The sequence below is a fragment of the Apium graveolens genome, chromosome 6 (assembly GCF_009905375.1).
Source record: "Apium graveolens cultivar Ventura chromosome 6, ASM990537v1, whole genome shotgun sequence".
In the NCBI taxonomy this organism is placed as follows: Eukaryota; Viridiplantae; Streptophyta; class Magnoliopsida; order Apiales; family Apiaceae; genus Apium; species Apium graveolens.
Window position 1 is genome coordinate 153,101,907 of NC_133652.1, and position 13,136 is coordinate 153,115,042.

Sequence of the window (13,136 nt, forward strand, 5' to 3'; positions counted from 1 at the left end):
AATAAGTTGAATTACTTCCTTGGTTTTCTGTACTAACTCTGGTCCCACTATCTGTCGTTCTCCAACTTCTTCCCAATAAACGGGGGATCTACACTTTCTTCCATACAAAGCTTCATACGGTGGCATTCCAATGCTGGCATGGTAGCTGTTGTTGTAAGAGAATATAATCAACGATAGATGCTCATCCTAGTTTCCCTTAAAATTCAAAGCACACACTCTCAACATATCCTCTATTGTCCGAATCATTCTCTCACTTTGTCCATCGGTCTGAGGATGATATGCGGTACTCATTTTCAAAGTCCCCAAGCTCTTCTGAAATTTACTCCAGAATCTTGAATTAAACCTTGGATCTCTATCAGACACAATCGATACCGGAACTCCGTGTCTGGAACGATCTCATCTAAATATAACTTAACAAGCTTATTCAATGGGTAATTCTCCCTAATTGGTAGGAAATGTGCTGACTTAGTCAATCTATCAATAATAATCTAAATAGCGTCGTATCCCTTCTTGGTTCTTGTCAACCCCACTACAAAATCCATAGCAATCTCTTCCCATTTACATTTGGGAATTTCTAAAGGTTGAAGTAGTCCGTTGGGTTGATGTTCTGCTTTAACTATTTGACAGGTATGGCACTTGCTAATCCAGTTAACTATCTCCTTCTTCATTCCTGGCCACCAAAAGTTCATCTTCAAGTCTTGATACATCTTAGTACTTCGGGGGTGTATAGAGAACCTTGAACTATCGCTTCTCGTAATATTTCCATCTTCAATTCCGGTATGTCAGGAACCCATATTCGATTAGAGAATCTAAATAACCCTTACTCATCCTTTTGTACACAAAATTCTTCTCCCTTCAATATATTTGATCACTGATTTCTTGCTTCCTCTTGGTATTTTTGAATCCTTTATATCAATTCTGGCTGAAAGGTCATCTCATACAAGCTTGTTTGAGCCGAACCTGGATCGCATACCTCAATTTTTAACTTCTCCAATTCTCTGGCCACTTCTTCCACCATCACCATCATATTTACTCTCTCGTTCCGACTTAATGCGTCTGCTACCACTTTGGCTTTACCGGGGTGATAACTTATAGTACAATCATAGTCCTTGATTAACTCTAACCACCTTCTCTTCCTCATGTTTAACTCCTTATGGGTGAATATGTACTTTAAACTCTTATGATCCGTATATATATCACACTTTTCTCCATACAAGTAATATCTCCAAAGTTTCAGCGCAAACACAATTGCTACCAATTCCAAATCATGCGTTGGGTACTTCCGTTCATGAAGTTTTAACTGTCTGGACGCATATGCAATGACTTTATCATGTTGCATCAACACACAGCCCAATCCCTTTAAAGAAGCATCACTGTAGATCACAAAATTTCCTCTTTCATCGAGCAATGCTAATACTGGAGCGGTCACTAACCTTTCCTTTCATTCTTGGATTTTTTTCTCACACTTATCATCCCAATTAAACTTCTCATTTTCCTTGTTAACTTATTTAGGGGTGCTAAAATCTTTGCAAAATCCTTAACAAATCGCCGATAATAACCTGCCAATCCAAGGAAACTTCTTACTTCCGTTGGCGTCTTAGGTTGGTCCCATTTAGCTACAGCTTTAATCTTTGACGAATCTACTTTTATACCATCTTTACTTACAATATGGCCCAAGAACTGAACTTCCTCCAGCCAAAATTCACACTTTGAAAATTTGGCGTAAAGCTGCTTTTCCTTTAGTCTTTGTAATGTAATCCTCAAATGTTCCGCGTGCTCTTCTCTTGTCCTTGAATATATCAAAATATCATCAATAAAAATGATCACGAACTTATCCAGATACTCCTTAAACACCTTATTCATCAAATCCATGAATGATGTCGGTGCATTAGTTAATACAAATGACATTACTAGAAACTCATAATGTCCATATCTAGTTCTGAAAGCTGTCTTCGGTATATCTTCCTACTTGATCTTCAACTGGTGATACCCGGACCTTAAATCAATCTTTGAAAAACAAGTAGCTCCCTTAAGTTGGCCAAATAGGTCATCAATCCTTGGTAATGGATACTTATTCTTAATGGTCAACTTATTCAATTCTCTATAATCAATACATAATCTCATGGTTCCATCTTTCTTCTTTATAAATAAAACCGGTGCTCCCCATGGTGACACACTTGGTCTGATCACACCCTTATACAGTAATTCATGCAACCGTTTAGCTAATTCCTTCATCTCTACGGGTGTCATGCGATACTGTGCCTTGGAAACTGGTTCTGCTCCTGGAATCAACTAAATTGAGAACTCTATCTCTCGGTCTGGGGGTAATCTAGGTAATTCCTCTGGGAAAACTTCAGAAAACTCATTTACTATTGGAACCTCTTCTAATTTAGGTGCTTCTTTCTTAGTGTCCATTACATGAGCCAGATATGCCTCACATCCTTGCCTTAACAACTTTCCTTCCTCCATAACGGTTAAAATTTTTTTCTTTTGCTTCTGACCTTTAAATTTTACCCTTTCCCCTTCCAACGTGCTTAATGCCACCTCCCTATTCTTACAATCTATCTTAGCCTTATACTGAGACAACCAATTCATTCCCAATATAACATTGAACTCTCCTAAATGAAAGGGTATTAAATCTACCCACAAATACTTCCCTGATATCTCTATTCTACATTTTGGACAAACTTTACTTACGGACAATCTATCACGGTTTGCCACTTCTATAACCAAGTTTTCACTTAATGCAACTAACTCACAATTTAACCGACTAATAAATTTCTCAGATATAAAAGATTTTGAAGCTTCAAAATCAAAAAACACCTTAGCATATGCAGAGTTGACAGAAAGCGTACCTGCTACAACATCTGCTTCCTTCGCGGTCTTCTTCTTGGTCATCTTAAATGTCCGATCAGTGGCTCCTTTTGACTCCGAAATTCCCATCGTATTAAATTTAGCATTCGCCATCCTTGGGGCTAGACAATCCTTTTTCATATGTCCCAACTTTCCAAAATTAAAACACTTGACCTGATCTTTTTGAATTTTCTTGGTTGGACATGTATCCGCATAATGCCCTTTTTCACCACATCTGAAGCAAGTAACATTAGGCTTATTATATACCCCTGAATGGTTCTTTCCATAACTCTCACACTTTGGAACTGGAGGTCTTGCGTTGCCTGGCTGATTCTGAGGTAAGGGCCTACTGAATGGTCGGTTTAGGTTTTGCCCCTGACTTCTAAATCCAAAATTCCTGTTCTGGGGAGTTTCCTTCCTCTTCTGAGACCCCAGATTATGGCTTCCTTCTCCAACTTCCGTATTTCTCTTCTTAGCTTCCTTCTCTATTTCACTCATCTTGTGTTCTCCTTCAATCACCATCTCTCTGTACAACTTCGGCATACATCCGTAATCTCAATGCGGCAACTCCGACTTAAATATTCGATCTCAATTCTTGCTGAAACCTCTTTGCTTTTTTCAGATCTGTATCCACATACACATCTACAAACCTTTCCATCTCTACGAACCTTGCCTCATACTCCGCCACACTCTTGTCACCCTGCTTGAGATCCAAGAAATCCAGCTCCATCTGATTTTGAACATGTTCCGAGAAATATTTTTCTAGAAATAGTTCAACAAACCTATTCCAATCTATCATTTCCTCTCCTTCCAAACCTTTTGCTAATTCCCACCAATAATTAGCCTTGTTCTTCAGAAAATAATTCACATAATCTATCTTATCCTCTTCCTTTACTTTGGCCAATCTAAACGCTTTCTCTATTTCTTTCAGCCACGCTCTGGCCCTGATAGGATCTGGAGAACCCTCAAACTTAGGAGGTTTCGCTGACTGGAAGGATTTAAAAGTACCTACTAGCTCAACCCCTTGTGGTTGTTGTTGCCTCTCCTGTTGATGCTGGATATGTTGTTATTTCTACTGTATCATATTAGCAGCCTGTTGTTGCAATAATTGCATTATCTGATTCATAGTTGGGTTAACTGTCCCGTCCTGATTCTCAGGATTAGTATGAGTTACCCTTTCTGGTGACATTTCCCTGCTAACATCACAAACAACATGTTGAGTAATTTGCTTTTTCATTTTTCTAAAATAATGGTATCTATGTACCTACATACATATATATTTTTGGAAACAACAAATCTACTACTACAGAGGTTATCTGTTAGTTCGCAAGTGGTATATAAAATATCAACAGTAAGACAATACAATATACCAGTTGTAAATGACCCAAATGAATACAAGATAAATTAAACAACAAGCGTGCATCTAGATATATCCATGATAAAGTACAACAGTCTAACAACTCAGGTACATACAAGAGTCAACATAATACTGAATACAGATAATATCTAAATAAAAGGTATAACAACAATAACATAAATGCTACATTATACTTTCATCCCTCTCATAGCCATAACCTCTAGCATACCTCTAGGAAGTGCCTCCAATCACTCACAACTCAAATACTAGCCAATCTACCAATCCACGGTACTGCCCCGGCCTAGCCACTGGACTAATAAAGTGGCCAATCTCTCTAGCTCTCCCTATAACAGCCCGGGTCAGGGCCCTCACTCTAGCCTGAATATTAGGAGACGAAGCAGCCACTCCCTGGAAAGGTCCAATGAGCACGCGGTCAAGATGATCAGCTAGCTCTGGACTCTACTTATGAAGAATAACTCGGTCAACTGCCTGGCAAACATGGTATGGAATAGGAGAAGAAGTATCTAGAGAAGGGGCATGTGGTACAGGAGGCCTCATAGAGGATGCCGGGGTCCACAACTAGGAGGGAAATCCCGAACTGCAGACACAGACCTCTGAACCCAACAGGGTTATATACCCGGACTATGAGGATGTGGAACAACAGGGGTCAGGATGACATGTGGAAGCACAAGGGTCTCCCCAGCTACAGTCTCTACACTCTACAGTCTGCTCCTCGGGATCAGAATCCTCCTCAAAATCTGACTCATAACCTATTGTCGGGGACTCACACACAAAGGCTGCCTCAGAGTCACTAGAAATCTCAATCGGACGCTGACAGGACACGCAACACAACAAGGTTAGGGTAATCTACTACTAGAATACCAAACCATGTCAGGGTCAGCTATAACGACTCGCGTATTTTCGTATTATTTAAAAGTGTAATTATGGAATTATTAAATAAATAAAATATGTGTAAAGCTTAGGTCAACTATGTGTTATTTTATTATTATCTATGTGTGATTTATGGTGTACAGGGTTGTTCGCGTAATTAATTATTGAGTAGTACTGTATTATTTTCACTTTTAAAAGTGGATTTAATGCAAATTTATTTGCATAAATACTTGGATTGTCTTTAAAATAATTTTTATTATTTTATAATTACAATAATTATTTTTAGGATTTTATAAAATTTAGAAATCAATATTTCATCAATTATTTAGTCTTGTATGATTTTCTGATTGCATTTATTTGTAAAATCCGTATTTAATTTCAGAATTCTTCAAAAATTATGAAACTCATATTTATGTAAATTTGGAATATTCTGAGAATTTTAAAATTATTTTGGAAATTTTTGGGATTAATTTCACCCGCGCGTTGATTGGTTTACTTGATAAAAGCAGGTATAAATTGTGTTTCAGAAACTATTTTAAAATTATGAAATTCATATTTTTATAAACTTCGGAAAATTTATAATATTTTAAGACTATTTTCGTGATTTTCTGAATTTGTTTTAAGTGTAATTCGGTTCGTTAATTGTGAATTGCGGGTATGTCGTGCGATCTAAAAATGTTTTAAAAATTATGAAAATTTTATTTTATTAGTTTTTAATTGTTCTAAGAATTTTAAAAGTAATTTGGTACTTTTTCGGGTTTTATTTACCCCGCGCGTTATTCATTAAATGGTGAAAGGCGGAGTAGAACTAGCCTGGCAGGGGTACGTGTCACTTAGCCTGATATGTGTTAACATTTTAAGTTATGCTGGATGCGTGTATTGCTGGGTTTGGTTAAATAAAAAATAATAATAAAAAAAATAAAACGGAACAGCTAAACACCACACACAGGAAGCTTCTCTTATGTTCTTCATCTCCCTCGCGCGTGCAGTCTCGCGGCTCTCATCTCTGGAAATCCCTATCTCGATCAATCTCTGTTTCATCTCTCTCTTTGAATTTTTCTCTTCCTTTCTCTCAATTCTGTAACGCCGCCATCTTCGTCTTTTCCGGTAAGGTCCGGCCGGTGCTCAATTTTTATGGTTGTGAACTCCGATTTGTTTTGCTTGCCCTATATATATACTTGTGTGCTTGTGAGTTGTACTTGCTGTGATGTCTGTGTTTTTGTTTCAGAGTTGCCGCCTGCCTCGTTCTAATTTTCGGCGACCTTGTCACCGCTGCAGCGCGTTTATGCACGTGCTGGTGGCGTGTATATGGGTCAGTCAGTGGTTTTGATTACTGGATTGACGTGTGATGTATAATTTGAAATCCCTTTTTTGGGTTATTCAGATTGGTTGATTTTTTTTATGAACATTCTGTGATTTTTAGTTAATAATTTTCGATTATTCAGAAATTTTATCGGTGAAATTTCGTGTGGAAACCCGAAATTTATCGGGTACCGGCGAATTTTGCCGCCGTTGGTGATGAGCCTCGGCGCGCCGACGGTGGACTGTGATGAATTAATTCTGAGTCCTATAATTATAAAATAATAATTAATATTTAATATTTAAGTCGTACAATTATTTTCGAAATGTAAATAGTCGGATATAATTATTAAGGTCCGAATTGGAATTGAGATTTGCGTAGTCGGGTTGTGATTGATTAATTGTAATTGTGGGTTTGTGAATTGTGATTGTTGGTTGTTAAGACGTCGATTATGTTTCGACGGGTAGTCCAATAAACAAAGGAGACGCTGCCCGATTTCCGGAAAATCGAACTACGGAAATACGGGAGCGTATCCGGTAATTATCGGGACATCGAGCGATATATAAATAAATAAAAATATATATATATATATATATTATACAAAACTTGATTGTATGCTGTGGTGAAATATTTTACCAAAACCAGTAACCCTAATTTTATAAAATGACGAGTATACATATTTCCTGAAAACGAACACCAAACCGATTCTCGAGAATGGGAACCCTAATTGTTGTGTGTGTTATTATTATAATATGTATAATTACGAGTCGGGGTTTGATATCGAATGGGTAGATTGTTACAAGGATATGTCAAGCGTAACTAGACGTCTAACATAGAGTATTTCGAATCCTGTAGGTTTTTAGTTGGAAAACCGAAAGTTGGCATCGGACGAAAGATAACCTAGTGATCAGTCGACCAGCTCAGCGAGGTTCCAAGCGAAGGACTTGAGTGTTGAAGTTGGATCCAGGATAGTCTGATAGTAAGGCGATAAAGCCGAGCGTCCGGGTCTATCCAAAATCAGTCAGTGATAGTCGTAAAGCTCTGCAAGGCAAGTACCCCTGACCATTCTTTTATGGTTCAGTATATATGAATAGTTGTTATTTTATTCTCGTAATGGAACAAAAACGTTTTAAGTTACGAATCCCCGTATTTTAAAATGTTATTTAAATATGTTTTTGGGGAAAAGTAACTTCTGAAAATGCATATCTCTAAAATGTGATTAAAAATGGAAAAGAGGTTTGAATAGTGTGTTGTGACAGAATTGATTTTAACAAGAGATAGGTAAAAGTGATTTTGAAACTGGATAAAATGAATCAGATATTGGATAACGTTGCGTAAGTGGCTAATTCGGTTGCGCATCTGTCTTCACCGATTAGTCCAGCATAGTTAATCAGAGACCTATCTAGTCTCTATGGATCCGGTTATTTTGTGTTAAAGCCCAATCAGCTTTTCTAGACATTTTGTGTGATAGCCCGACGAACTATCCTAGATAATTTGTGTGGAGGCCTGGTCAGTCGTCCCTAGATAACATCCAATATATATCTTATTGTGGTTTTGTGGTTCCAGTAACGAAACAAATGGTTTTGGGTCCCCGTAACGGGAGAAATGGTTTTGTGGTTCCTGTAATGGAACGAAAGGTTTATAAATGAAAATAGCATGCTAAAAATTGAACTCTGGTATTTATGCACAACACACGACTACTGATGTTATTGTTTTACATTGCATGCTAGTTTTAATATCCAGCTTAACATGTTTTACTTGTTTTCTAACAAGTTATGAATTCTGTTCATATAACTGCTTTGCTTTAAATCATTTTTACTTGTTATTCATATAGTGATACTGCTGAGCAATTGATTGCTCACCCTTGTAGAATGTTTTATATATGTATTGCAGATGCCTAGGAGATTCTTCTGTGGTAGTCGGGGCAGAGTTCTAGTACCTTCCGTGTCAGACTCCTCTGAGGTAGTTGTGTTGGACCAAGGATGGTCTGTTGAATTGTTGTATTGAGTTAGCTACGTCCGGATGGTTTGTTGTAAGTTAGTCTTACAATAGTTGTAACTGTTAGGTCCCAATTTGTTTGTAGAAGGGGGGTTGAATGCAAACAATACCGTTTAATCGAATAAAATGCGGAATAAAATTGTGAAACAAAATTCAAGTTAAATAAAACTTTTATTAAACTTGAAAGGTGTTACAACTACGGTATCGGTTACAAGGGATTAATCTCAAATCAATTATTACAAATCTAGAATAAATTCGACATGAACTTTTTCTATTTTTGTAATTAAAAGATCAAATGCTAAATACGATTTGAGATTAAGTTCTAGGGATTTTAATCCGCTAGATTGATACACAAGAACAAGATAAATATTTCTAGTTGATTGGATTTAACTTTACAATCTAGAAATTTAATCTTGAAGAAAAGCAGATGAAAAATAAAATGTTGTGCCTTTGTTTTCTGCTTCTTTTTCTCTTGTGTGTTCTGTTTTCTGTTTGATTGGATTCTGTAAGAGTATTGATCAATAAAAGTCTTCTGTTTCTTTTATCAAACACCGAACTGAAAAATGTACTGGCATGACAATCTCTTTGGCCAGCAAGACTTTCGGTATGACAATATTTACAACTAGCAAGACAATCAAAATGAACTAGCAAGACTTTCGGTATGACTATTGATTGTCATACCGATTGTCATATTAGTTCAAATAAATTGTCTTGCTGAATTAATAACAGATTTTAATCTAAACAGAAATTCTAATAAGACAATTAAATGTATTGGCATAACTTTCGGTATGACTATCAATTGTCATACCGATTGTCATACTAGTTCAAATGAATTGTCTTGTTTTGAATTTAAGCAGATTTTAAACCAATTAAAATCTTGTAAATCCTCAATATTAATTCTAAATTAATTAATCAATTTAATTCAATTAATCAATAAATTAATCTTTGCAGATATAATTTATTTTCTTAATTAAATTATATGACTTAATTAGTTAATAGAGAATTAATACTAACCCTGAGCAGCATCCATTCTTCTGACAATCTTCTGAAAATCACTGAGACTTATGAATCAATTCCGCCACTTCAATTCTGACACTCGATGTACTGTCTGGTTCATGAGTGACTAACTTCCGTGACGTTTCTTCATGTCTTGACTTTGATACTCTGATTTTCTTCAGATTAAATCCTTGTAATAAATGATACCCTGACGAGATCTCTGTCACTTGATTAAATCCACGATCTTGATTTATATCACTGAGGCATGATCAAATTCTTGAACTTCTTCCAGTGAATCTTCAAGTCTACAGATGAACAATGTTTCTTTATCCTTTGACAGATGTTACTTTGTGAGATCTCTCTGATGATAGATCCACTATTTACTTATTACATTCTTATTTGAGTTGAGTTAAATCCTCGAATAAACGAATAGGCTATGACATATGCCTTTCAATCTCCCCCTATTTGCTTGTTAGACAATAACAACAAATACCTAGAGGATAACTCAACTAACAAATAAGAAAAAGATATAAACAGTAATGCAAAGTAAATAGCAGAAAAGTTCTGGATTATATTTAACATTTTCCAGATTCCAAATGAAATTTACAAGTGAATACAAGATAGATGTTCCTCTAGCCTGAACATATAACTACATTAGACTATCTTGATTCATAAAGCTCTAATCATATTACATTGAGTTTTGAGCTAATTGACTTCAGTTGTCTTCTCTTCTGACTTCACCTTCTTCTAAATCTTGAAGCAATTCCTTGTCAAAGACACGATCCTTTTCTGAAGTGAAGCTTGCTGGTCTGACTGGTTGAACTCCAACTGACTTCAGCTTATTCTTGATCTGATTGTACCTTTTAATATTCTTTTCACAATAAGCTTGAATCAAATCAGCAGCTTGAGTCTTCAACATGGATGAATATCCAGCAGTTCTTAAATGATGTTCCATCCAGACCAGATGCTTAGCTGAGTAGTCTTTAAGAGATTGTACATCTAGCTGACAGATTTGAAGACAATCAGACTTAAAGAATCTCACCTGATGAGGATTGTTGACCACTTGAGGACTAGCCCTGCTGGCAAACTCTTTAAGCCTTTCTCGAAGAACTTCATTCAATTATGAGCTTCTTTTAACCTTGTTGAGAAGAACCCAACTCTCTGACAAAGAACGATTCTCGAACAGATGAAGTGACACCTTGAAAGATCCTTCACTCTGACAATATACAAAAATGCTCATCTCATTTAGGGATCTATCAAAAGCAGCTGTGATCCTTGAGACTTCAGTCTTGATAGCATTCATGTACATGTCATTGTTAGGATTTGAGATTTCCAGCTTGTCAAGAAGATATAGGAACTGCCTATCATTGTTAGTGCTCAGCTGAGGCATATCAAGTACTCTCCTAGCTTCATCCCATTTTTCACCAATCTTCAGTCTGACATCTCTTCTCCTTTCTTGAGCCTTAATGTCATGAAGACGTTGCTTTTGAAGAGTTTCTGTTCTTTGAATGTCTTTCCTCATGTCAATGATCTGAGAGACCTTCTTGAGTTCAGCTTCTTTTCTTTTCATCTCTGACTGCTCCTTCTGAAATTCTTTCTCAAACAGAGGATCCACTTGAGCTTCTTCATCCCATTCTCCAAAATCACTTTCCTCTTCAGCTTCAAATAAACCATCTTTATCTTCCTGAACTGGTTCAGTGGGAATGTCAAAAATATCAAAGTCATCCTGTTCTCCACTGTAGTAGACATCATCAGCCTTTCATTTGTCTCCAGCAGAGGTATCTTTTTCCTTCCCTTTGGCACTACTCCCTTTCTTAAATGAAAAATTCATTTGCAAATTTACTTTATCTTCCTGAACTGGTTCAGTGGGAATGTCAAAAATATCAAAGTCATCCTGTTCTCCACTGTAGTAGACATCATCAGCCTTTCCTTTGTCTCCAGCAGAGGTATCTTTTTCCTTCCCTTTGGCACTACTCCCTTTCTTCTCCCCCTTAGTTGAGGGATCCTCTTCTGACCTTCCTTTGGAACCTCCATCACCTCCAGAGCCTGATCCTCCACCAGACGGTCCTTCAAAATAAGCTCTTTGTTCTTCATTAGGGCAATGAGAATTCTTGATCATGAAATATAGGTGCTTCATCCCTTCATTGAGATGTTCCATGCCCGTCTCTATCTTTAGAAATCTTGAGGAGTCCAGTGAATGATTCATCTCAATGAGGTCTTCAAGAGAAGTCATTCTTGTATGTAGAGAGCAGAAGTTGGATATGTCATCAGCTGATAAAGTTGGAGTGTCCTGAATGGAATTGAGCTTTGGTATTACAGTGGTCTTGAGATCTGAGATGTCATTCCTGATGATTGCCAGCTGATTGTTGACAGAGGTGGAAGAAGAAGACCGTTCAACCACTTGTGCTTTGAATGCTTGAGCTTCAGCTTGGCTTTTAGCAAGTTCTTCTTTTAGAGCAGCAATTTGAGCTAACAGGTTTTGAGTATCTGTGTCTGTGTGTGCTCTCACCTGAATTTCACTCGTGTTTGGTTCACTCACCTCACGTGCTTGTGTTTCTCTCAATATAATTGCTCGTGAGGAGTCTTCCTGTTGCTGTTCTTCTGTACCTGCAGTTAAAATCACCCTAGCCTCTTCAAGAGAGGTCAGTGGTGGTGCAATGAGAATTCGCGAGTCCCGATCCTCAGTCAATACCATCAAATCTTTTGAAATAGATGTCTGAATTTCTTCAGGGATAGATTGACCGAGTTGCCCTCCACTTTCTCCAGATAAATCTGTGAGTGGAGAATCCCATAAGGGAGCCAGAGGTGTTGGATCTGGGAGGGGAGAAAATGACTCTATTAAAGATGGCGGAGAGTCAGATTTTCCCTCTGAAGCATGTGACTGCTCTTCTGCCGTAACTATGGCAGGCACTGTAACCGACTCTACGTGCACTCCTCGTTCTGTGTCCTGAGTATGATCTGGGGAAGTGTATGGTTCCATTGTGAGTAATGGAATTGTGCTTGACTCAGTACAAGATGCCATGGCCCTATGGCGAATTTCAATAGATGCATCCTGTTGAGAGAATGCCTCTAGTAACTGTTCATTGGCCATTTCAAAGTCCATGTCCTGTTGGGAGGACAAGGATGGGCTTTCAGATGCCTCAGTATATGTTCTTCTTTTCTTAGGAGGAGGCAGAGCTGAGGGTTCACTCATATTTAACAATGCACTACTTTTTAGTAATCTTCTGGGTAACATTTTAGACAGTGGGGGAGAGGTTGAGATAGAATGTGACTCTGTGTTTGGCTCTATGACCTGGGATTGAAGCTGTGGTTCTACAACTTCATGGTCAGCCCTATCAACCACTGGGGGTCTTTCAACAGAAGTAGGAAGGGAGTGAGAGTGAGGAATTACTACCTGTAATGGAAGAGCATCTGATGTTGGAGGAGCCTGGGTGGCTTGAACCACTGGAGGTTGAGGTTGCTGTTCATGACCGGGAAGATTGAAAATAGGTAAAGGAATATAAGTGGCCATGAAAGAAGATACAAGTACTGGAACTTGCATGAATTTGAAGGTTGTGTCTTGGCGAGTGTAAATCTTTTTGCTAACTGGAGGGGGTTCGGTTACTGCAGAGTTAGCAAAAAGGGCTTTGTGTTCAGGTGTGAGAAGATGATCTGCTATAAGCATGAGAAAACGAGCATAGTAACATGATACCCTACGATTTGTAGAATGATCACGTAAAGCAGAAGTTAGACGTCTCAAGA

General features: G+C 37.6%; 2 protein-coding genes and 1 long non-coding RNA gene across 4 annotated transcripts; 1 reads left to right on the forward strand and 2 right to left on the reverse strand.

Moving 5' to 3' along the window:
• Positions 1-2,292: 2,292 nt before the first annotated feature.
• LOC141665537 (uncharacterized) lies at positions 2,293-3,396 on the reverse strand. The gene has a single exon (XM_074471522.1). It carries the CDS (start codon positions 3,394-3,396, stop codon positions 2,293-2,295), a length of 1,104 nt encoding a protein of 367 aa, XP_074327623.1.
• A 31-nt stretch (positions 3,397-3,427) lies between these two features.
• Positions 3,428-4,090, reverse strand: LOC141665538 (uncharacterized). Its single transcript, XM_074471523.1, has 2 exons — positions 4,028-4,090; positions 3,428-3,907 (listed from the first exon to the last, which is right to left on the reverse strand). Exons 1-2 carry the CDS (start codon positions 4,088-4,090, stop codon positions 3,428-3,430), a joined length of 543 nt encoding a protein of 180 aa, XP_074327624.1.
• Positions 4,091-6,006: 1,916 nt separating this feature from the next.
• LOC141663792 (uncharacterized) lies at positions 6,007-8,527 on the forward strand. 2 transcript variants are annotated; one of them, XR_012551664.1, is made up of 4 exons: positions 6,007-6,208; positions 6,330-6,413; positions 7,257-7,449; positions 8,295-8,527. It is a non-coding gene; the product is annotated as an uncharacterized LOC141663792 (long non-coding RNA). The 2 variants fall into 2 exon arrangements; XR_012551663.1 differs by lacking the exon at positions 6,330-6,413.
• Positions 8,528-13,136: the final 4,609 nt, after the last annotated feature.

Coding starts and splice junctions, on each gene's coding strand:
- LOC141665537 (XM_074471522.1), bottom strand. CDS start 3,396: ATGCCGAAGTTGTACAGAGAGATGGTGATTGAAGGAGAACACAAGATG.
- LOC141665538 (XM_074471523.1), bottom strand. CDS start 4,090: ATGAAAAAGCAAATTACTCAACATGTTGTTTGTGATGTTAGCAGGGAA. Junction 3,908..4,027: donor GGGAAATGTCACCAGAAAGG/GTAACTCATACT, acceptor CAACATATCCAG/CATCAACAGGAGAGGCAACA.